Raw genomic sequence first — 24,099 nt, 5'->3', positions numbered from 1 at the left:
CTCCCATTCCCTTCTTATACATAAGTAATGACTTAGAATATTCTCCAATTACTTTTTTCTCGCTATCATCCCTCTCCCCTGTCACCTCGGTCTCAAGTTTAACTAATTGAGTTGTCTTTCTCACTATCCATTTGTCTCAGAATTTGTTCTTCTGATGCTTGGGTCAGTTAGTCATCAATACCTGAATTACCACTGGGTACAGAGAGCTGATTAGCCTGACATCCTGGGAGGGAAAGAAAAGAATCTGGGTACATTCCCATATCTTCCACTGTGTTTTGTACCTGGAGAAACATAACCACAAGACACAAACACAGCAGTAGCTTGCAGATCTGAATTGTTGTGGCTAAAGCAGAAGGAAACTGACATGCTGAGCACCAATTAGGTACTCAAAAATACTTAATAATGGATTTCATGTTACGTGAGACAGTTGCTAAGTATTGGTAAAATACATGATTGTGATCATGTTATAATGGAAATATATTTTTCTTCTAGCTAACAAATTCTTGGTTTTTACAAATGTCAGCAAAAAGGAAGTATTTGCTGAAGTGAGGATGACATCTACTCCATCCTTTTTGGGTCATTATATTACAACTTTGAATCTACAGGTACAAAGAGAAACACCCAGGCACTTCATTTAAAAGGAGCAAACAAAACATTTTCCGTACAAACCATATCGGCCATACTTTGTCATCAGGGCTAGAAACTGGGAAAAACAGATAACAACAGAATTACATTTTTTAATGTGGTCTTTTGTTAAACTTCACAGGTTCATTTTTGTGGCACTTTCTAGAAGTGGTGGAACAGTGATAACTACTTCTTCACAGACTTCATGATTAAGAGGAATTCGGTTTAAGTATAATTGACATCTTTCAAGGGTTTGGACAAAGTCCAGCTTGTTTCCTATGATCTCAGGCTGTTAGAATAGAGACCCTTATCTGTCCGCAGCTACCTCACTGTAGACTTGGTTACACCCTTGAGCACCGTGTTAAAAATCAAGCTACATAATAGTTGAAAACTAGTTAAAGCCCCCCTTCAATTTTGAAATGACTATTACCCAAATCTTATTTTGCCACTTCATTATTTAAAGTCTTGTGCTGAAGACATTTTGGAAAAACTCTTAGCTTTACTTTGCTACTTCATTATAGCAAAACTATTAGCTTTACTAGTGAAATGTGGAAGAATGCCTAAGTTTCTGTATCAGGAATGACTTGAATTAGGGGAGGATACCTTGAATTATAATGAATCAGCATTTAAATATGTTACTCTATAGAAAAAACTTGTAAATTGGATTATCTCAGTGGCAACCATCACAGCATTGTGCTTCTAGTCTTGTGGAACTGTACATGTATCGTGGCATTTTATTTGGTGGACCAGGCCAATGGCTAATGGGGCCCACAGACTAGAGACCATGCATGCTAGGAAGGCAGTTCCTTTACAAGGGATGGTTACTAATAATCCTGAGAATAGAGATGAGGCATGAGTCTGGGTTGCAAAGAATATCAGCGAAGTATATCGTGTTAGTCATGGATCTGAGTGGAACAGAGCCCAGTACCCAAAGATCCAAGTCAGAGAAAGGAGAAAAAGGAGAAGTGGAATCAGAATTGAAGCTCTTAGTAACACCGATAAGAGTCATGAACATACAGCTGGTAAAGTTTAGCCACTGGTGGATAGGAATGGAATGTAGTGTTGACCACGTAGCTGTAGATGCTCAGATGTTTGTGGAAGGAATGAACAGTTTAGCTGGGCACAGAGCAACAGGTGGGAATGGAGTTGGAATTGGAGTCTGTAAAGTCCAGTACTGGAACAGGCAGGCAGTCACACCCGAGGCCACTCTGACACCCGCACCTTTGCCCAGCTTCTTTCCTGGGCAAACAAAGATAAACATTTACAGGCCATGCATTTGATCCATTAGATGAGGACCTTGGATCTTTGTCGGTGAATTCAAAGGTGAGTAATTAGTTGCTGGAAGGGCATCCATCTTCTAAGACAGGGCTAAGGAAGCAGGTAGGATGGACAGATTCCTCTTAAATACTGACAGAGCATCCTGGGAGAAGGCAAAATATTCTGCTAGTTCTGAGGAACATTTTAAACAAGGATATTTTAAATCAAGTTAAAGAGTCCTAAGCCAAGGACAGTATTTTATATTCAGTGCTTGGAAGGTATTTTCTGTCAACTGTAGAAGGTCATACTTCTCTATTTGGAACAACAGTCTCGTTTCCAGAAACGAAGGATATGGAATTCTAATATTGTACAAACAATGAGAAGAAAATACATGGTAGAAGAGAGTCAGTTTATATGGAAATTGATAGTTGAAGATCACAAGTATACTGACCTTTTTAAACCAGATTTGGTGTCGTTATAATAAAACATAGGAAAAGTTGTATTCTTGTACATATAAATATATAGACATATTTGAGGAAGAGAAGTTTTACACTGAGAAAAAGAAATTGTAACTCAGCTGTGTAACTCTATAAAAGTAGACAACAAATATTTCAACTAGTGTGACTAGTTTTACTAACAGGAAGCATAGTATTAAGTAAAAATACCTTTTACATGTTGTTTTTTTTTTTTTTTTAACCAGAGGCCTTTTCAGATAGCTTAAGCTATGTAATATAGTTAACAATAATGGGATGCAAATATTAGAGTAATTCAGTTTTTACCAGCACTGTGGATAAATTCTATTATAGAAGATACCTTAACTAATATTTGAGATTTTCATTCAAAAATATAACATAGTCATCTTTAATGGCACTACTTACTTGAATAATTTATTCCACTTAGAAGAAATATTTTCCTTTTTTCGAGCAAGGTGGAGGAAAAAAACTCACATTCTTCAATAAAGTTACTGTTTTCTAGGTGAATCCAGAAACCCTGATTACATACCTATTATTTTTTTAACGACTTATGGCTCTCCCCATAACCCCTGCAACACATTAGCCATTTAAAGCTTGGACAGAGGACTCCGGTACCATAATTTCTTTGATAAATTGTATTATTTATTATTTTGCAACTATTCGGATCAAACCTTTGGAGTAGTTTCAGCTAGCAAACAATATTGTGAAAGTAAATAATGCAAAGAAAAACTTCCTGTTTCCCCTAATTGGAGGTATGGCTTAAGTCCAGTTCTGATCTGATCACTCAAAAAACAACCAAAGGAGAGCTACTGAAATGTCAAATTCATTAGTGGTGTTTGGTCTATGAGTTAAGTAGCAATAACCTTAGTTTCAACTTATAGCTGAGGGGCAGGCCATGGTTGTCCATTCCATCAGAATGATGCCTCTGTGGTGCTTCTGAGTTCACACTCATTTATGGTAGCAGAATGGCCACTCTGACAGCTCATCTACCCACATCTTGCCTTCATTTAGGGCAGAAAGAAGAGGTAAAGCAGAACTACCAACAGACGTCGGCGAATATCTCACTTGCAGAACTTTGTCACATAGCCACCTCTAGCTGTGGAGAGGCTAGGAAAGCACACATTTGGCTTTCGTATCTTATGTTCTAGAGACAAGCAAGAGAGAAGGAGACTTGGGTGTGGTTAAACCAACCTATATTATCTGCAATATGTAGAATATATATTCATTTTTCCCCATTTTTATTATTGTTTTTCATCTTTGTGTCATCTTTTTAAACAGTAAAATAATTTGACTTCTGCTAATAAACTTGGCATCTTTTTTTCCCTTCTTCTTAGATTTATAAAGGTCTTTGCCTGCTTTTTAAGCTGTAAAACAGCTGAAGAAAATTGGAAGTCATTTGTACCCAAAGCTAATACTAAGCAATGCAGTCTACTTTAACAGGTCACTGAATTTGGCATATATTTAATTCTGGGCACTTGCCATCCTGCAACAGAAAGAATGATTATTATCTTTTTCTACCATTCGGGGGAAAAAAAAAAAAACCAAACTCAGGCTTTGTCAGATTTTAAAGCTTTCATAGAATGGTTAGAGTATGCATTTTCAAGCCCAGGAAATACTTGCCATCACTTACAAAACATTTCAGATGATCTTCTGCCCATAGAGAATCATAGTTTATAGACTGGTGATAATACAAGCATATGAGATGTTAATGCTTACTTTAAAAATCATATCACTTACAGTCCAAGATAATTGTTTTCCATCTTCAGTAATAGTAAAAGTCTAAAAGAAGCTAGTAGAAAGAGCATTGAAAAATAATCAGTATCTCTTTACTTTTTTTTTTTTTTAATGAAGGTGTTTAGTGAGAACTCTGATGCGGCCAATTTAGGAGCAATTTATAGAGTGCTACTGACATTTAAATACATTTTGAGCAAGATGTCTTTTTTCAGTAGCCACAAAACAAAATTATTAGGGTGTTCCGTTGGTGATAAAATGTCATCTGCTGTGAAACCAAGAACAAAATGAGCTAACACTATAGGGTGTCCAAATAAACACAAACTAACATTTTTCAAAGGAAGGAAATTTTAGATGTTAAAATTAATGTAAAGCAAAATTCTTTTTCATTGTATGTAAGACATCTTTATCCTACAGGGCACTAGAAGCAAGAGGTAGTCTCATTTTCATTTCAATTCCTTAATCTACCAATATATTTAATGTTTCTCCTCTATACCAGCAAAGTTTTCAAAAATAGAAAAATTAAAAGGTGGTTTTGCATGTCATGTTTCTGAAAGTCTTTATTAAAAAGTTTAATTTCTCTAGAATAATTAAATAGGTAATAGAAAACATACAAAGATGTCTATCAGTGACGCATGAGTTAATAGTTTTTTGGAAGTTTATTTGGAAGGCAAAGTCCCCAGATTGCATGGGTCATATGTTTACCTCAGGACAGTGTACAAGTCAGTATGTACAAGTCAGTGTACAAGTCAGTATGTACAAGTCAGGCTTCAGAGTCAGCCCAAATTGAGAGCCAACCTCTCCCACTCATCAGAGGCCTGACCCTGCAAAAATTACATAACCTATTGATTTCTTCATCTGTGCAATGAGAATCTCAGTCAGGAGACTGACTATCTTCTTGCAGGGTTGTTATGAGGCACTGAGAGAGTATGTAGGTGCTTCACATATTTCCTGACATAGAAGTGTTCAGTAAATGCTGGTTCTATTATTAAGGATGATAACAAAGTGCCATATGTGACACACCAATTATGGATAATGTCTTATAGAATCACTAGTTGCTACCCCAAGAGTATATTAGGAACCAGCACTTCTGATATTTAGTATATATAAATATTACTTTTCACAAGTAACTTATAATACCTTTTAATACAACATTTTTTATTATTGCTGTGCCCAGATAGTAGTGTCTAAAACTGTTACCTCCAGAATATAGAAGGATTACTTTCAGAATCAAATGAAATCATGGATTCTGGGATGGTAATGGGCATCCCAACTATTAATAATGGTCAAATTTTAAGGATAATCATTTCAGAAGGTTTAAAAATTATTTTCCTATACCATGTGACACTTATAACTAATACATTTTTTATGAATTCTACCTTCAAATAATAGTAACTTACAAAATTGCAGTTTATAATGCTTTAGCTGGTTTTAATTTGAAAACAACTGTGCCCTGCCACTTTCTTTTTGATGGCAACTTTATTTGTAATTGCCAAAACTTGGAAGCAATCAAGATATCCTTCAGAAGGTGAATGGATAAATAAACTATGGTACATCTAGACAATGGAATATTATTCAGTCTAAAATGAAATAAGCTATGAAGCCATGAAAAATCAGATATGGAGGAACCTAAATATATATTTACCAAGTGAAAGAGACCAATCTGAAAAGGCTTATACTGTATAATTCCAACTCTGTGAAATTTTGGACAAGGAAAAACTGGGGAGACAATAAAACGATAAGTGGTTTTCAGGAGTTGGGTGGAGGGTAGGGATGAATGGCGGGAGCACAGAGGATTTAACGGCAGTGAAACTCTTCTGTATGACACTAGAGCAGGGGATACAAGTCATTATGCATTTGTCAAAGCCCACGGAATGTACAACAACAATGAACCCTAATGTAAACTGTGGACTTTGGGTAATTATGATATGTCATGTAGGTTCATTGATACAGCAGATGTCCCATGCTGGCACATGATGTTGATAGTGGGCATGGTTGTATGGTGTTCAGGCAAGGGAGGTATATGGACAATCTCTGTACTTTCTGCTCCATCTCACCGTGAACCTAAAACTGCTCTAAAAAATAAACAATCAAGGCTCCTGGGTGGCTCAGTTGGCTAGGTGTCCAACTTCATCTCGGGTCAGGATATCGCAGTCTGTGGGTTCGAGCCCTGCGTCTGGCTCTGTGCTGACCACTTGCTCAGAGCCTGGAGCCTGCTCCAGATTCTGTGTCTCCCTCTCTCTCTCTGCCCTTCCCCTGCTCATGCTCTGTGTCTGTCTGTCTGTCTGTCTCTCTCTCTCTATCTTTCTGTGTCACTCAAAAATAAATAAACATTAAAAAAATTTTTAGAGATAAAGTCTCTTTAAAAAATATACACACAGAAGAAAAAAAAGGAAACACCTGTGCCCCGTAACCCTCTTGCTAGCTGAAGCAGAACAGGGTTTGACATCTAGGGCTAGTTTGTTTACTTAAAAAATAATAAGAAAATAATATACTAAAAAAAATAAATATCTGATTTTTGCCCATTTTTATATAAAATTAAAGCTAATTTTTTTCATTTATCATTAATTATGTTCTAACTCATGGTATTTGTAAAGTTTAAAAAAGGAATATTAAATAACAAATAAAAGGTTATCTGTCTTTATGAACTTGACAAACCCATAAACAAATCCCTTGAAGAGAGTGTATGTCAGTTTGAAAAAATCATTGTGTCACTAATGCAAAAAGGTAAATGCAGTGAAAATTTGAAACTGTAGAATGACATGCATGAGTTAAAAAGATGTTTGGACTTGCTTTTTTATTACAAATATTGAAACTTTAAAAAATCTTTTGAGATGAGACACTCCATGAGAATAGTATTTGTTTTCTATGGAATAATATTTCAGATCTCCATCTTAGAATAAAGAGAGCTTCATGATATCCCAGCAGGGGATACCAGTTTAGTCTTGATGGCTAGCAAAGTTCTGTAGCTGCTGATGCTTCCCAGTTTGGAAAACCCTTACCAACTCTGCCTGGGGACCAAGCAGGGAAGATCGGCTGGTGTCCCATTGACCACAGAGGTCTTAGCAGGGGTAATCTAATGAATGCAATTTTAGGTCAATTAAAAACCAATCAGACAGACCCAAAACCCTGAGGTTGAACCTTTGAACTTGAGTGACAACTTCTGTGTTAAGAGACCATAGACATTAAACACAAGACAGATCCTTTTGATGAGGAAATAACTGCAAGTGATAGGCCCTGGGCTGATGCAGAGCTCATTGATGTAGAAAACCTTCTCAGTAATCTCAGTAATAGTGCTTCTTTCCAGAAAAGGAAGGTACTAGATATTCACATATCAACAAACCTTTTCTTAGCCTCCAACTTTTTTTTATAAGTTTTTTTTTTAACGTTTATTTATTTTTGAGAGACAGAGAGAGATGGAGCAAGACCAGGGGAAGGGCAGAGAGAGGGAGACACAGAATCCAAAGCAGGCTCCAGGCTCTGAGCTGTCTGCACAGAGCCTGAGGTGTGGCTTGAACCCAAGAACCTGACCTGAGCCAAAGTCAGATGCTTAACCAAATGACCCACCCAGGCACCCCCTAACCTCTAACTTTTGAGATGCTAACGTACTATCCCTTAGAATATTTTAGAAACATGTATTGAATGTTTTAGTCAAGTTTGGGGGTTCTTTTTTTTGGTTTGAGGGTTTTTGTTTCTTGTTTGCCCTGTACCCTCTTCCACTTGATAACTGCACAGAAGTTTTATAAAATAATGTAGAATTTTGGTCACAAAGAAAGAGAACCATTAAAAATCATATGATCGAGTTCCCTGAGCTGGATCTAGAAAAACTGGCTCTTTCTTAGGGAATGAGATACTTCTTAGAAAAAGGACAGTCTGTCCTCACAAGTAGCGATTAACTAGAATTCTCATTTTTTAAAACTGGCTTTATCAGGCATTCTGACTCTTTCTAAAGAGATTGCTACTGCTAACCACTCTTTCAGTTCACTGGGGAATTAATGCTCAGTGGCCCACTGGGGTTCATACAATAGCATTAAATAATTACTCCTCCTTTATGTATCTCCTGCTGTCTTAAAAAAATAAGTATACTAAAATTGGCTGTGGGAGAACTCAGGACATCTAACTGTGAAGAAAATATGCACACATATATATCCACTCGGTGGTTAAGAGGCAGCTTCAAGTACTCCGTAACAAGCAAATTGTTCACACAGAGACAAGAAAGAAAAGGAGCAAAGAAAAACTGGCCACAGTAGCCCAAGTGGTGGTGATAAAGCTCAGGAACTAGTGGAGCTGAAGGGAGCAGGTGTAGGTACAGTCTGCAGCTTGGTGTGAAGGAGAGGGATCCACAGTTCTCCCTAAATCCAGTGACAAGCATGGTGGCCATCTTCTCTGCGCAGTTAGCCCCCAGCACTAGGAGGACAAGAGCAGGGATAAGGTGGAGGGAGCCCTGATATGGAGGGGAAGGAAGGTCATGAAGGATGCAAGGCAGGCGGGGAGAGGCGGTGCCTCAAGCTTCTTTCCTTGAGCTGACTCACAAACCCGGTTTGATTTGGTGAATGCATTTGGTGCCAGGCCTGGCCGTGTCTCCTTAGACCCCAGATAGGGCCGCCCTGTGTGCCTGGAGCAGTGGGAGAGTTGTCTTAAGGTTGACAAGCAGAAAAAAAAAAAAAAAAAAAAAAAGTTGAGGCTCTCTTAAATGTTGTAGTGGCAAGAATGAGAACTGGCGAGTTTATAGCCTTACTGCTCCTCTGCGCTGTGCTTGGCCTCAGCTTTCTCATCTGTAAAATGGGGTACTCATACCCCAGAGGGACATTGTGAGGTAAATTGTTATCAAGTTCCCCCTCAAGGTGCCTTGTGGTAGATGATTGACAAAGTTAAGCCACTTTCTCCTTTTCAGCTCCTGCAGTTTCATTTGTAAAACAGAGCATTTAGAATTCTAAATGCTTTCTAAAATGTGAAATCCGGCAGAAGAGAATTGCTGAGAAGTGTATGCGTTATGGTTTACACATCTCAGGTCTCAAGACCTTGCTAATTCCGCTAATTCTTGGCAAAGAGACGCCAGCAAAGGTGAGGTCAGGACAGTCCAAGAGCAGGCAGTGAGGGCAGCCTGTGCCATGGAGCTGCCCATTGAGGGCATGTGGGCAAACAACATGCCCACAGACCTAAACACAGAGCGGTGTTTAGACATGTGCCTACAAACCAGGGACTGCGTTGCAAACTGCTGTCTGTGGGCTATCTGTGCCTCACAGATTTTTTTTTCCCTTAGCTAGCATACTATTTTTTTTTTTTTTCTAGAGCTCTGGAAAACCTGGCTCAAAACCTTAAAAGCAAGCTTAGTTTTTTTTTGAGTAATTTTTATAAATGGCTTTAGTCAGGGCCTTCACTCTTGTTTTACCACATTCCCTGTCATTTCCAGTTGCTCTAGACCTGGCCATTCTGTTTCTATCTGGCCCATGAGTTTTTAGTCCCTCTTTCAGGGCCAAGGCAAGGCAGGACACAAGCCAGGGACCTGGCCCTGGACACAGAAGCAGCCATTGAATGGTTCTCTCCTCTATCTCAGGGTTTCTGGATGAAATACAGGACTCTGTTAAATTTGCATGTCAGGTAAACCTAAGTATATATATTTTATGTAAGTATGTCGCATGGAATCTTCTTATTTCCTAAATCTGGCGTCCTACTCTACCCTCACTTATAATTCACATCATGGCACCAAAAGTACTCCATAAGTAGTAATTGTCATTGTAACATTTGGAAAAGGAATCTTGGAAACAGAACACCTTAGCAGCCTTGGAGAAAGGGAGAGAGAACTAACATATTTCAGCATTTGAAAGAGATAAACTGAGCAAGGCTCATGAGTGAATGTTTTAATTTGATATGGGGTAAAATTGGAAACTGTCATAGCTAGGAGGGTTTTTCTTCATGCTGGGCAATGACAGATCGAAGGTTACTGGACTCGGGCCTTGCTCAGTGAAGAACTGTGTCAGGAGGAGCATCATTCCTAGGACTGTCTTCAGTGCATCTTGATGCCTGTTAGTGAGAGGATGCTAAACACTGTAATTGTGTTAGACTCCAGGCCTGCGGTCTCTGTGAATCCTGTCATACATACCAAGCTCTGCATTCTGTCACCTCTAGGTGACATTGGCCTCTTTCCTTTTCTATCCTGTTAATTCACTTCTCCCTCAATTGCCTTGCCTACTCCGAGTGTAGCTGAGTTTCCTCTTTTTTCAGGCTGTTCTCCCTTATCTCTAATTCTTGTGGCCTGGGAGGGAAATGAGGAGGTGGTGTGGCTAGAGGCCAGCAATATTCATTGGACGTCTTCTATCAGCCAGGTGCATTATCCAATTTGATCTCTTGACCATGCTGTAAGGAAGGTAACGTTATTCTTTTCTTAAATATGTGCTTTATTTTTTAGAGCAGTTATTTTTTTCAGGGCAAAATAGAGTGGAAAATATAGAGAGTTCCCATTTATCCGTGCCCCAACATACCCTACTATTAACGTCCTGTACCACAGTGGTACCTTTGTTACAACTGACTATTGTTATTTAAAGATGAGAAAACAGGGTTTGTGAGGTCAGAGTCAGGTAGCAGGGCTCTGTCTTTGCCGGTGGAAGCCTGCCTGCTTTGTTTCCACAGCTGCCTCAGCACCAAGTCTCTCCCTGGTCTGGTGCTCCTTGTGGTCCTTTCAGCCTTCATTCTCACAGGGGAATGTAGGCAGGTGTAGCTTTAGATAAGAGGAAGGTGTGGGTAGATTGTTGTCTCGTGTTCCCACATCTAGAGATTCTTCTCCAGTGGATAAGAATGGGTTTTCGAGAAGCTGTGACTTAATTCCCTGAGGTTACTTTTTATCTTTTCCTCCTTCCACTTTCCAGTCCACAAAGATTAAAAGAAGGAAGGTGGATAAAGTGATCCTAAAAATTTTCTGTGTTGAGATTTTATCTGAAAGTTCCAGAAGTTACTTTCATGGGACAATCAAGTCATTTCAGGCAAAGTTTGATGGAATCTACTGTCCAGCTTTAAAATTCATGTTTTTCAAAACATCAACTGTAAGTATAATCTTAAGAGCTAACAATCAGTGAGGTTGATTGACCTCACACCCTAGACCTCACCTCAACCAAACATAGCCCTTCGTGTCCTCTAGAACAGGGGGAATGTGAGTGTCACTGGATTACAGTTTCTTCCCTTAAGTACCACATGGCAAGCTGTCACATAAATGAGCCAGAGATGGCCTCTGAGTTGCTCATGTGTCCACTGTAGTCTGAAATATTGTTAGCTCAATAGCCCACTGACACTAAATTCAGGTTTTTACACATGCAATTATTTAAAACAAACAAGCAGAGTTTTAGCCATTTAGAGCCTGCCTGCTTTATATACTCTATGAAACCTTACCCAGCATCTGTTGACCATTGATAAGAGAGGGCCTTGTGGTTTTAATATCCCAGGCTGCTACTGCCTTCTGGAGTTCTTTCACCCACAGACTTCCTCCCATGCTTCTGAGTGAAGTCACTTAGCACATAAGCTCCCTTTCTCCTGGGAGTTCCCTTGCCGTCCTTCCTTTCAGGAGGCTGGCCTCTTTTCCTTAAGCCTCTGGACAGTCTCTTGCTGTGAGGGACTTCCATCTTCCATGAGCCCAGTCCAGGCAGCACGCAGTAAAGCTTATTGTGCATTACTGTTTATTGTGGGCATATCGATGCCCTAGATTAGCCCCCACATCCCTCAAGAAAACCCCCTACACAAGCAGACCGGGCACAACTAACATTTCAAGAAACCAGGCACAAGAACCTCCAGAACTAAAATTGACCCATACTGCCTACATCTGGAAAAGACCCTTTGTAGAAAAGGTTCTCATTGTCTCTTCTTCTACCTTTTGGATATCAAATAGTTGTATATATTTTTAAGTGTGTATATTTATAGTTTGTGTACTAAATAAGTTTGCCTGGTTTTATGTATATTTGCCCCCTCCTATTTGTATATGTTACTAGGAAAAAGTATGATGCTTTTTCAGATTACAATGATCAGAGACATACTTAGGTTTTTAATAAAAATAAGTATAGTGCCTACAATTTATCATGTACTTACTGTGTGTCAGGCAATATATTAAGCTCTTTCCATGCATTATTTTACTTAATCATGAGAGTAACCAGTGAGGCTAGTACTTATATTTCTTTACATTTTATGGGTGTGGAAAGTGGGTTCAGAGAGATTAGTTGCCTCATTTAGAGTCACATTAATGATGCTGCCATTGGATATGAACCCAGTTTGTCAGATGCCTACACCTGTGGCCCGCTCTCTTACATATGTCTTCAATAAGTGAGAGGGTTTTCTATAAGGACACATGAGAAAGTAAGTAAACAGCCTCAGTGGGCAGACCCACACCTCATGGAGTGGAGGAAAACAATTCATCAACATTCAGGATTCAACAGCACTGTTTGTAGTTCTGCAGTGGCTCCAGGACCTAACCTAATTCCCCTGGGGCATCCTGTCTGCCTCCCAGCCTCTTGCTTTTCTCTCCTCACCTTCCGTCTCCCTCATGGTTTCATCTGCCTCAGAACTCCTTTTTTCATGGCTTTTCTTCTTTGTATTTTTGTACTTCTCTGTTTCTTCGTCACTCTGGCGTCTGGATTCTCTGTGAATATTTCTGTTACACTTTCATAGGTAGAGTAGATGATTGGGTTGGTCCAGCCATTAACAGAGAGCTTCATATCTGGACACCTCACCTCCAGGGCTCATGGCCAGTCCTTAGTTGTCTGCCTTTGGGTCAGGCACCAGGCCCTGGATCAGTCAGCTGAGACCAGGGACTTACTTCAATCACACTGTACAAATGATGGAAATTTTGTGTAAGACCACACAGGACAGAGCTACAAGTGGGACTTGAGTTTGCACACTTTTGTAAGGAGGCAGCAAAAGCCCAAGTCTTCGTAAGATCTGTCTGGCAAAAACAGTGAGATATTCAAAAAGATTTTTAATGTATCTATTTTGAACAACCTAAGACTATATGGTTGCTGAAAGCATCAGCAAATAAAAACATTTTCAAGGGTAGTTCCTAGCAACAAAAATGTAAGCTGTGAAATCCATATTTACCTGGGGAAATTCAAGCATATTTTTGTTTATTTGTGGCTTCTCATGTCACTGATTAGGTCAGGACATAAAATGGAAAACAGATCATTGGTTGTGATAGCAGAGTTACATACAATGTTAGTTCTCTTCTTCTGTTACATTTATAAACATTTATGAGTATGTACGAATGGATAATGTTAAGGTTCCATACATTATCTATTAGATTATAAGCATGATAGAGTCATGTACACTTCCCCTTCGTTGCTTTAGCATCTTATTATTCATTTATTGAGCACTCAATAAATGACATTGCCTAATTACTTAACTCTGTTGCCAATTGAAAAGAAAGTGCTAGTGGAAGAATCTTCCATGAGAGTAGAGTCGAGGAGAAATAAAGCTACTTTTATGGATATTTTATGTCTTAATTCCAGTTTCTCTGGGTCAAGATAATAAATTGCTGTAATAGAATTTTGTATCGTTCTCTTCTGTTTGTTCCCATTCACACCATGTGTTAGCTGTGCCTCTCACTAATGCAAATATAAACATTCAGGAAAATATAAATCTTTGGTATGCTTTCATTTTTTTTTCATGAGGGCTTCAGTACTGTGTTTGAAGTCCTAATCAACTTCTAGTTTAGGCCTATTTTAATCCTTCTACTTGGGATGTCAAGCTGTAGAACTCTAATTAAATTGATGAAAGACTACAAAACAAAATTAAGGAACATGTGAAGATGGAGATTAATCCTGTCCATGGACTTCTTTGTTAATAGTTGAATTTTGGAAGTGACCTTCTGTCCTGTCAGCTCACAAGCTCACTGAGTCTAGAGAGATTAAATGCCTTCATCCCCAAGATCCCTCAGCTGACTAATGGCTTAATACTATAAAATTAGAAGCTATAGCATTTTGATGTTTCCAGATATTTGTATAAGTCATAGCCTTAGTTACAAAGTTGACTTTATATATGACTTGTGAGTTCAGTCTCACTATTATACACACACACACACACACACACACACACACACACACACACACACACGTTGTCTTCTGTTTGGCTTTAACTTGGTAAATCATTTCCAGAGGTGATCAAACACTGGAATCATTTAACAATATGGTGTTTCCTCCTCATTTCATAAGTTCCTGGAGAAGCCACTCTTTATGCTCCATTCAAGGCATTTTGACCACAGAGTTTTCTTTTTTTTCTCTCTCTTTAACTCCTCAAAATCCCATGGGATGAGGAACCCATTCTGAGAAATAAGTCACAGCAACTTTTGAAATATAGAAAGCCAAGCAATTAGTGTCAGATTTTCCCTTGGGGAAAAAAGATTATACACACACACACACACACACACACATATACACACACACACATATATATACACACACATATATATATATATGTATGTATATATATATATATATATATATATATACATACACACACTACAGAGGTAACTCAAGGAAGTTCTGTACTAGTGGTACATTGTATAAATGATAACTTTTGATAAAGCAACAATCTATCTTCTCTGGGAGAGATTTATGCCATCTTTGAGTCATTAATAGTATATGACACTGGTTTCCACTCAGAGCTGAAACAAATCATCGTAGAGTTTTTTGTTGTTCTTGTATCAGGTATATTTCAAAAGCTTTTGAATTTATAAAATGTCTGGAAATTTACAGGAATGAAGTTGACCAAATGTACACTTAATGGGAAAACCAAATCAAACTCAGATGTAATCTCAAGGTGTTTTTGTGGACTTCATATTCCTGGTCTTTTCAGAGGGGCATTGGTTTCTTTTTCTGTGATGTGAATTTAGTTGGTTCCAGTATAAGTTTAAATTCAGTAAACAGGTGATTACCCACCATGTGCAAAGCCATACACTAGGTGCAATCATGGACTGTGCTCATGTAATCCTTACATATACCCGGTGAGGAATATGATCCTATTACTTCAAAGAAAGTCTTGTAAAAACTATGACTCATCCATGATTACGTGACTAATCAGTGGTATTATAGGAATCATAAATCATGTTATTTTATCCTTAAATCGATTATACCTTCCAATAAAATTATAAGGAGAAAAGTCTTGAAAATACTTCCTTGTCCACATTCTATTGATTGTTGCAGGATCAACAATCTGATTCATCAAAGGAAGATTCTGTTGCTGACTCATTAAAGGAAGATGATGTTGGTTAATGCCATGACTTTGGAGTCAGGCCAACATGGGGACGAACCCTGGCTCTTCAGCTGTGGAGAAATGTCATGACTTTGAATAAAGATGTTTGGGTTTTAACTTGCAAACCTCAATTTCTTTACCAAACAATAGTAATACAACATTTCATAGGGTTGTAATGAGAATTGAGTACAATACTGAACATAGAGTATTTAGCAGAGCACCCAGCAAATTGTACAGATTCTTAGCAGTTATTATTCATAGAGATAGTGATGGGATAAGAAGATAGTACAAATTGGCTAACAAAAGATGTTTATTGTGAAGAATTTTGAAGAATTTTGAAGAATTATGAAGAATTTTCTTATTAATAAAATTGTATTGATCTCACTGAAGATGTTGGTTATAAACAGCCCGCGTAAAGTATTTGTCAACTTTAGGTGATGCTTTTTTAAGATATTTTAAAATATGGAACCAGAATAGAACATTTTTAGGTTATGTCCATATTTTAATTATTTTGCTAATGGATTGGGAATAATGGCATGAATAAACTCTGACAGGTGAAGAGTTCCCAGCCCTCTTTAAGAAATGCCTACAAAACTAATTATATATATTCTTTGAATCATTAAAAAAATTCTACAGCTATTATACAGTGGTTATACGACTATTTTGACAGGCTCTTAGAACAATTTCTCTCCTTAAAAATCATTCACTTTCTACTAGAGTTAGTGTCTAGCACAATAGGTCAGAACTTTATCTGTAAGCCAGGAGAAATTAATTTGGTTTTCATTATATGTAGATAAATTAATTTTGTTAAAATTAATAAAAAATAATTTATATAATGTATGACAGAGAAGTTTGGCTTTAAAAATAATCCTGGTACAAGGAATCTAGATTGGGAATATACAGGATCAGTCTTTATTATACAGGTACACAGATATCTATACAATTCAAGATTGATTATATTAAAACAAGCTGAAGTTTCCCCAGATTTAAATATAACCATAGAGTTTCATTTATTTCCCGTAGACTTCTCCACATTAACTTGGTCAACATACATCAAAGTGTTTAAAGTGATAACCTTGGATATTTGTCTATATACTATGAGGTTGACAAAGTACAAAGAACCTTGTGCAAAAATCAGAATCTTAAATATAGTCTTTGCAGATTTAATCTTTCATGAGAATAAAATAGATAAATGTAAGAATGGTTCATCCTTTAAGGGTAAGTTAAATTTTGTTACTGGGAAATGACTTTTGAAAGTGATATCTCTAGATTCAAAAAAGAAATCTCCGTTTGTAAATATAAAGGGACAGTGTGTGTGTGTGTGTGTGTGTGTGTGTGTGTGTGTGTGTGTGTTCTAGTTTATTCATACCATTGTCACCCTTTTAATTAATCATCATCTTTTTAACTAAGCCATAAGTTTTAAGGCTTTAACCTTTAGGTCCTCAGTGAATGATCTATTTCATAGCAAAAACATCTTAAATTCAAATTATAATCCTATTTTCATTTCTTTTTCTCAGATGATGAAACATGCTTGGAATAATTATAAACGTTATGCCTGGGGATTAAATGAACTGAAACCTATATCAAAAGAAGGCCATTCGAGCAGTTTGTTTGGTGAGTAGAATGTGCTTTGGTTTCTTAGTGACAGTAACTTTTCTCCGATTGATGGAACTTGTGGGTGGTAAAGTTTGTGTGCCCCTCCAGGCCATGTTGCTAGGAAACTTGCATACCTGCTGCAATTATCTGCAAGGACTGGGCCTAGTGTGTCCTTCAGACAGAGCACTCTACATTGGAATCACTTGAGTACCTTTAAAAAAAAATACTGATGCCTGGGGAACAGTCCCAAAGATTATCATTTAATGGCTGTGGGTGCAGCATCAAGATTTTTAGCTCTTTGGGTGATACCCAGCAGAGGAGCGTTTGGTCGGCTGCATTAACTGTTTCTTGTCAGGTAAAGTTGTGTCTTTATCGATAAGCTTTATTGATCACCAGCCTGCCATGGTGATCTTCACTGTATCTTGGTGACTCTCAACTTTAGCTCTGGGTTTCTCCTGTTTGTGCCGTGGAAGAGAAAGTGAGAATGGATGGTCAGTTATTTGAATGTCCATTTATCTGCATTGGCATGCTTCATTGCATTTTGTCCTCACAGCATCCCTTTATGTTTGGTACGGTGGGTATTAATAGCAATCCCATTGTGACGTGAGGAAGCTAGGGAACAGAAGTGTTAGGTGGATTCCTTGGGTCACAGAGCTACCATTGTCATTCTCCTCACACTTGATTCTTTTTTATCCTGCACAATTTTGCCTGTAAGTAATAGGATGAAGGGGATACAGTCTTATTCCAACACTTCTTAATTCCGCATAGAAAATGTGACTTTTTATACTTTAACTGACGGTGTTAAATAGTATCAAATCATATAACAAACAACAGAATCAACTGACATTTATTATGCACTAAGCGCCATTTGTGTGTCATCTCCCTTAACCTCATTATTATACACATTTTATAGATGAGAAAGATGCAGCTCAGAGCATAACTTGCCCATGTGAGCCACGTACTAACAGGCTGAGCTGGGGCAGAACCCAGGTGTGTCTAAGGTCAGAGTCTGTGGTCCTCTTTTCCATTTATTCAGGATCTTCCATGTGTTTGGGTCTCCTTCCAGTACTGGTGTTAACACAATACAAGTCTTTGCAGAGTTCATGGCCTTGGGCAGAAGAGCTGTGTGTAAACAGTGAGTTGTCAGAGCATTAGAAGGGTCAGATATTCATATGAAGTTGATTCCAGGTGGGAAGAAGAGAATTGTAAGAACAGTTAGGGAGAGCTGGCAGAGTAGAAGAAAGACTGGTTGGTCCATCACAGTGATGCAGACCTGGAAGAGAGCCCAAACCTGGAGTAGTGACAGAAGTGCTTTCAGATGTTTTTATAAAGTAGTGTTTTCAGGACACAGTGACCAGTTAACATGGGTGTTGAGAGTTAGGAATTGAAGACAAATTTAGAAGCTTCATGCAGACTCAGAGGCCTTTGTTTTTTCATTGTTTCCTATAACTTTTTAAAATCTAATTCTGTTTTTACTTTTATCCCTATAAAAGTTGCTTGTATAATTAATAACTCAGTTTTGTGTAAATTTGTCAAAATCTTTGTCTAAGAGATTATTTTGTTGTTAACATGTTGATGATTTTTTAAATTATTCTTAAGCATCGAAACATACTAAGTCTCTTAGTATGGAATGTGCATATGAAGAAGACAGGTCTTTTCCATTCTGAGGAAGTTTACAGGCTAAAAGAGATGCATACAAGTAATTATAATGGAAGGCAGAAAGTGATGAATGCAAGACCAATGTAAAGTCTTCATGTCAAGGGAGTTCGAAGGAAATGAATCATAAAGTCAAGATGGGGTGGGTGGGTGGAAGGGGAGGTTAGGATCAGTCAGGCCTTCAAAGAGAGTGAATTCCATTTTAGAATAATGGCTTCTTAGAGCTATCATAATTTTAGATCTAACTATATTTAAAAATTTTGCACAGGTGCACTTTGATGTGATTACATTCAAATTAATATGTGTGTTGCTCCTTTGTTTCAGATCTATTTTTTGTTGCTGGAGAATTCAGTCACAAATGAAATGTCTAAGAGATTATTTTCTACAAGTTCAGAAGAAACTTTAAAGATTAGTGTATCAATTCATAGCCTGTGATTATTGTTAGTTTGGTTTTGATGCAGCTTTTACACTCTCTTTACTGAAAGAAGTTTAGACTGTGTTCATTATTACTATTATTAATAAATTCTGTATTCCCCTTTTCCAAGGATGGTCAATTTGCTTGTATGTGTGTCAAATATTTTAATCAATAAATGTTTTTCTGATATTTCCAGGTAGTATTAAAGGAGCAACAATAGTAGATGCCCTGGATACACTTTTTATAATGGAAATGAAAGATGAATTTGAAGAGGCAAAATCATGGGTTGAAGAAAATCTAGATTTTAATGTGGTGAGTTAAACAAAAATTGCCAATTCAGTTTTTAAATCTCAGTTTAACATGGACAAATTCTGTTGTGGGGCCAATTATTGTGCTATATACCATAGCAGAAACAAAGAATGCATTTTTAAATAGTACCATACTATATTCTTGCCCCCGTTACTGTGGAAGTACATGTTTTTGTTTTTTAGCAAATTAGGAGTAAGGAAAAAGAAATTAAAATCTGTCAAGGCCAACATGTGCCAAGTGTTGATGTTCAAGTACCATAACCACCCTATGAGATGGCCATTATTTTCACACTTGTACAGGCTATAAATTGGAGCCTCAGAGGCTTATCCAGATCACACAGTTAGTTGTGTGTCAGAGCTGTGAGTCTAGCAGAAATCTGTGTGGCTCCATGCTCATGCTTTTGCACCGTGGGCCATGGCACATTGTTTTCATTTTATTAAATTAACTTTTGTTAATTGGAGTACAGGATACCAGGTGGTGAGCTGCAGTCCAACAAAAGACCACAAGAGAAACTGCAGTAGAGAAGCTTATTACTCACGGGTCCTGAGGAGGTACGCAGCAGGTCTCCAGGGGCCACACAGGGAGGTCAGACAGAGTATAGACAGAACCTGGGGCACATGCCTTTAGTAGGGTGGGTATAGTGCTTTGGAGTCAAATTGGTCAATTCGTACCGGAAAGAGCTACGTTTTGGTAAGGTCCACCGGAGTCTTTTCTAAGGTGTGCACAAGGGGAAGGCCCTGAGGGGCTAGGGAGACCATTGATCACAAGGGCGATTGGGGGAGTCATGCCAGGAACTTGGATTTGCTTGTGACTACATGGGCTTAAGGCCCCCCACAGGCTGTGTGGCTGCCAAGGCTGCAATACCAAGGAGACCTCCACTAAACTCTCAATATGCATCCACTGTCACATAAATAAGGCTTCAAAATTTGTTAGTTCTATACCCTTGTCTGCATAAAATGTTGTCAATATGTATTTGAAGCCGTTAAAAATCTTTGTGCGTGTACTATCATTCTTAACAAATACATCAAAATCTATTGTATACCAAGGAAAAGGTTCAGAATTAAGGAGAGCGGACACTTCAGAACTTCTTGATAATTTTGATTTGGGAGGGCAGCCCATCTAATTCCATAATCAGTGTTTTGCCTCATGATGAGATTGGCAAAAAACTTGTTTTAAAAAAGCGGAAGAGGGGAGCCTGGGTGGCTCAGTCGGTTAAGTGTCCAACTTCAGCTCAGGTCATGATCTCGCGTTCTGTGAGTTCGAGCCCCGTGTCAGGCTCTGTGCTGACCGCTCAGAGCCTGGAGCCTGTTTCGGATTCTGTGTCTCCCTCTCTCTCTGACCCTCTCCCATTCATGCTCTGTCTCTCTCTGTCTCAAAAATAAGTAAACGTTAAAAAAAAATTTTTTTTTAATTAAAAAAATAAAAATAAAAAAGCAGAAGACTGTTGGCCCAGCTATGTTCTAGTCATTCACTTATGTTTGCATTATTAGTATTTTTAATCAGAGATTGTTTCACAGAAAGCCTTATAAGCTTCTTGTCTATCTGGTAAGCATTCGATAGTATCTGTAAATCTCCATAACCAGGCACAAGCAACATGCTGTATGTTGAAACTGGACATAGAAAGAGTGTTTCCCTCTCAACACCTCCACTTTGTGGAGCTCTTGTTCTCTCACAGACCCAGTGAGGACAACAGTGTCAGTCAGAATATTAAAGATCGATAAAACTAAATCTTTTTCCTAACTCTTTGCATTAAAAACCTATATAAATTAAAAGTTTGAATATTTTGTTTCAAGGCTGCATGCTGAGCGTAAGATTCTCTCCCTCCATCTGTACTCTCTCCCTCTCTCTAAAATAAATATATATATATATATATATATTTTTAAAGAATGAATATTTTGTTCCAGCCTTCTTATTAATTGCCTTGTATGCCCCATTTTGGAGATCACTGCCGTAAAGGACATTTAGATAAGTCTGTGTTTAATCTGCCTTATAATTGAATTTTGAATATAAAGGAGACATATTCCAACATAAAAGGACCTTGGAGATCAATGTGTTCGGCTCTTTCATTTTAAAAATGAGAAAACAGGGGGCGCCTGGGTGGCTCAGTCAGTTAAGCGTCCGACTTTGACTCAGGTCATGATGTCACGGTTTGTGAGTTCCAGCCCTGCGTGGGGCTCTGTGCTGACAGCTCAGAGCCTGGAGCCTGCTTCAGATTCTGTGTCTCCTCCTCTCTCTGCCCCTCCCCAACTTGTGCTCTGTCTCTCTATGTCTCTCAAAAAATAAATAAATGTAAAAAAAAATTTTTTTTTTTTTTTAATGAGAAAACAGACCCAGGGAGCTGGTGATTTGCTCAAGGTTCTACAGCCATTTGATTGGAATGACTTGTGATAGATAGCTCTAATATTATCAATAGAACTGAGAATGAAAAATCAAAGCAGTGAAAAAAAATTGTTTCTTCTTGAGGGTTTGTCGTCTCTTACTAATATCTCTGTCCCATCTTGTTATTTATAAGTTAAATTAAAATACCTACCTTTAAATAGGGCTTGTCATCAGCTATCTATGGGAGAGAAAATGGTTAATGTATTCCCTCCCCCAACCCCTCTCAAGAAAGGTTGGGAGAATAGGAACTGGATTCCGTCAAAATCAAATTATTTTTTTCCCCTCCTGTTATCCAGTGTTTTTTCTTTCTTTACTTGTTTCTTTAATTCAAGTATAATTAACATAATGTTATATTCGTTTTGGATATATAATATAGTGATTCAGCAATTCTATATATTTCTCAGTGCTCATCAAGATAAATATATTCCTAACTCCCTTTATCTATTTCACCTCCCCTTCCCCTTTGTTAAGAGGATATTTATATTTTTCCGTTTTAGAGGAACCTTTGTACTGTTTTCCACAGTGGCTGCGCCAATTTGCATTCCCACTGACAGTGCTCAAAGGTTTTTTTTCTCCATATCCTCACCAACACCTGTTATTTCTTGTGTATTGTGCCATTCTGACAGGTGTAAAGTGATATCTTGTGTGATTTTAATTTGCATTTCCTTGATGATTAGTGATGTTAAGCATCTTTTCATATATTTGTTGGCCAGTTGTATGTCTTTGGAAAAATGTCTATTCAGGTCTTCTGCCCATATTTTAATTAGATTGGGGTTTTTTGGTCTAAAATTGTATAAGTTCTTTACATATTTTGGATATTAACCCCTTATCAGATATATCATTTGCAAACATCTTCTCCCATTCAGTAGGTTGTCTTTTTGTTTTGTTGGTTTGCTTTGCTGTGTAAAAGCTTTTTATTTTGGTGTGGTCCTAATAGTTTAACTTTGCTTTTGTTTCCCTGTCTGAGGAGATATATCGAGAAAAATGTTTCTACAGCCAATGTCAAAGACATTAGTGCCTATCCTTTCTTCTAGGAATTTTATGATTTCAGATCTCACATTTAGGTGTTTAATCCATTTTGAATTTATTTTTGTGTATGGTATAAGTGGTCCAGTTTCATTCTTTTGCATGTAGCTGTCCAGTTTGCCCGGCACCATTTGATGAAGAGACTATCTTTTCCCCATTGTATGTTCTTGACTAGTCATACATTAATTGACCAAATAAATGTGTATTTCTGGACTCTATTATGTTTTCTTGATCTCTGTGTCTGTTTTTGTGCCAGTAACATACCGTTTTGATTACTACAGCTTTGTAGTGTATCTTGAAATCTGGGGTTGTTGATACCACCAACTTTGTTCTTTTTCAAGATTGCTTTGGCTGTTTGGGGGCTTTTGTAGTTCCATACATATTTTAGGATTATTGTGCTAGTTCTGTGAAAAATGTTGTTAATATTCTTACAGGGATTGCATTCAATCTGTAGATTACTTTGATGGTATGGACATTTTAGCAATATTAGCTCTTCTAATCCATGAGCATGGAATATCCTTCCATTTATTTGTGACTTCTTCAATTTCTTTCATCAGGGTTTTAGTTCTTAGAGTACTCTTCCTTGGTGATGTTTATTCCCAGATATTTTATTATTTTTGGTATAGTTGTAAATGGGATTGTTTTCTTAATTTCTCTTTTTGCTGCTTCATTGTTAGTGTATAGAGATATGGGGCACTTGGGTGGCTCAGTCGGTTGGATGTCCAGCTTCAGCTCAGGTCATGATCTCACGGTTTTTGAGTTTGAGCCTCAAGTCAGGCTCTGTGCTGACAGCTCAGAGCCTGGAGCCTGCTTTTCATTCTGTGTCTCATTCTCTCTCTGCCCCTCCCCACTTGTGCCCTGTCTCTGTCTCTCAAAAATAAATAAATGTAAAGAAAAGAAAATAAATGCAACATATTTTTCTGTAATTAATTTTGCAGTTTTACCATATTCATTTATCCAAGATCGAATGATTGAAGACAGGAAAGTAGATGTCAGTGATGCTAGACCTGAATAGTATCCAGGTCCCTTGTCTTTTAATTACAGAATTGCTCCCCAAAACTCCCCAAATCCTGCAACAATTCTTTGCTTTCATGACCAGCAGTAGTCTGAGAAACTGTGGAATCATTTATTTAAAAGAACAAAGCGTAAAGGCCTCTCAAGCTAACAGGCAAGGTAACAGAAGGTGGTTGGCTGACCTCAGACCACTACCAGGTGACATGAATGTGTTCCGTGGGCGGTGGGGACCTGTGAGGAAGCAGAGGGAATCTAATAGGGGAAATTAGGCTGTGGAGAAGAGCCAATTTTTGTGCTTCCTTACTTGCAAGATAAAGCAGTTGGACTGTTCTTGAGTGGTTGCTTAAATACTGACCTTTAATGTTGTTTATTTAAAGCTGTATTTTTGTTTTTTAA

General features: G+C 37.9%; 1 protein-coding gene across 1 annotated transcript in view; it reads left to right on the top strand.

Annotated features, from left to right (window-relative positions):
- The window catches only part of MAN1A1 (mannosidase alpha class 1A member 1), a 161,809-nt gene that overhangs the window by 22,349 nt on the left and 115,361 nt on the right, over positions 1–24,099 (top strand). Inside the window, exons 2-3 of the mRNA XM_042939715.1 lie at positions 16,826–16,922; positions 19,172–19,287. Of these exons, the coding sequence (XP_042795649.1) occupies positions 16,826–16,922; positions 19,172–19,287 (213 nt within the window). The remainder of the gene's footprint in view (positions 1–16,825; positions 16,923–19,171; positions 19,288–24,099) is intronic.

The sequence above is a fragment of the Panthera leo genome, chromosome B2, assembly GCF_018350215.1.
Source record: "Panthera leo isolate Ple1 chromosome B2, P.leo_Ple1_pat1.1, whole genome shotgun sequence".
NCBI classification, from domain to species: Eukaryota; Metazoa; Chordata; class Mammalia; order Carnivora; family Felidae; genus Panthera; species Panthera leo.
This window is presented reverse-complemented; position numbering and strand designations above follow the sequence as displayed.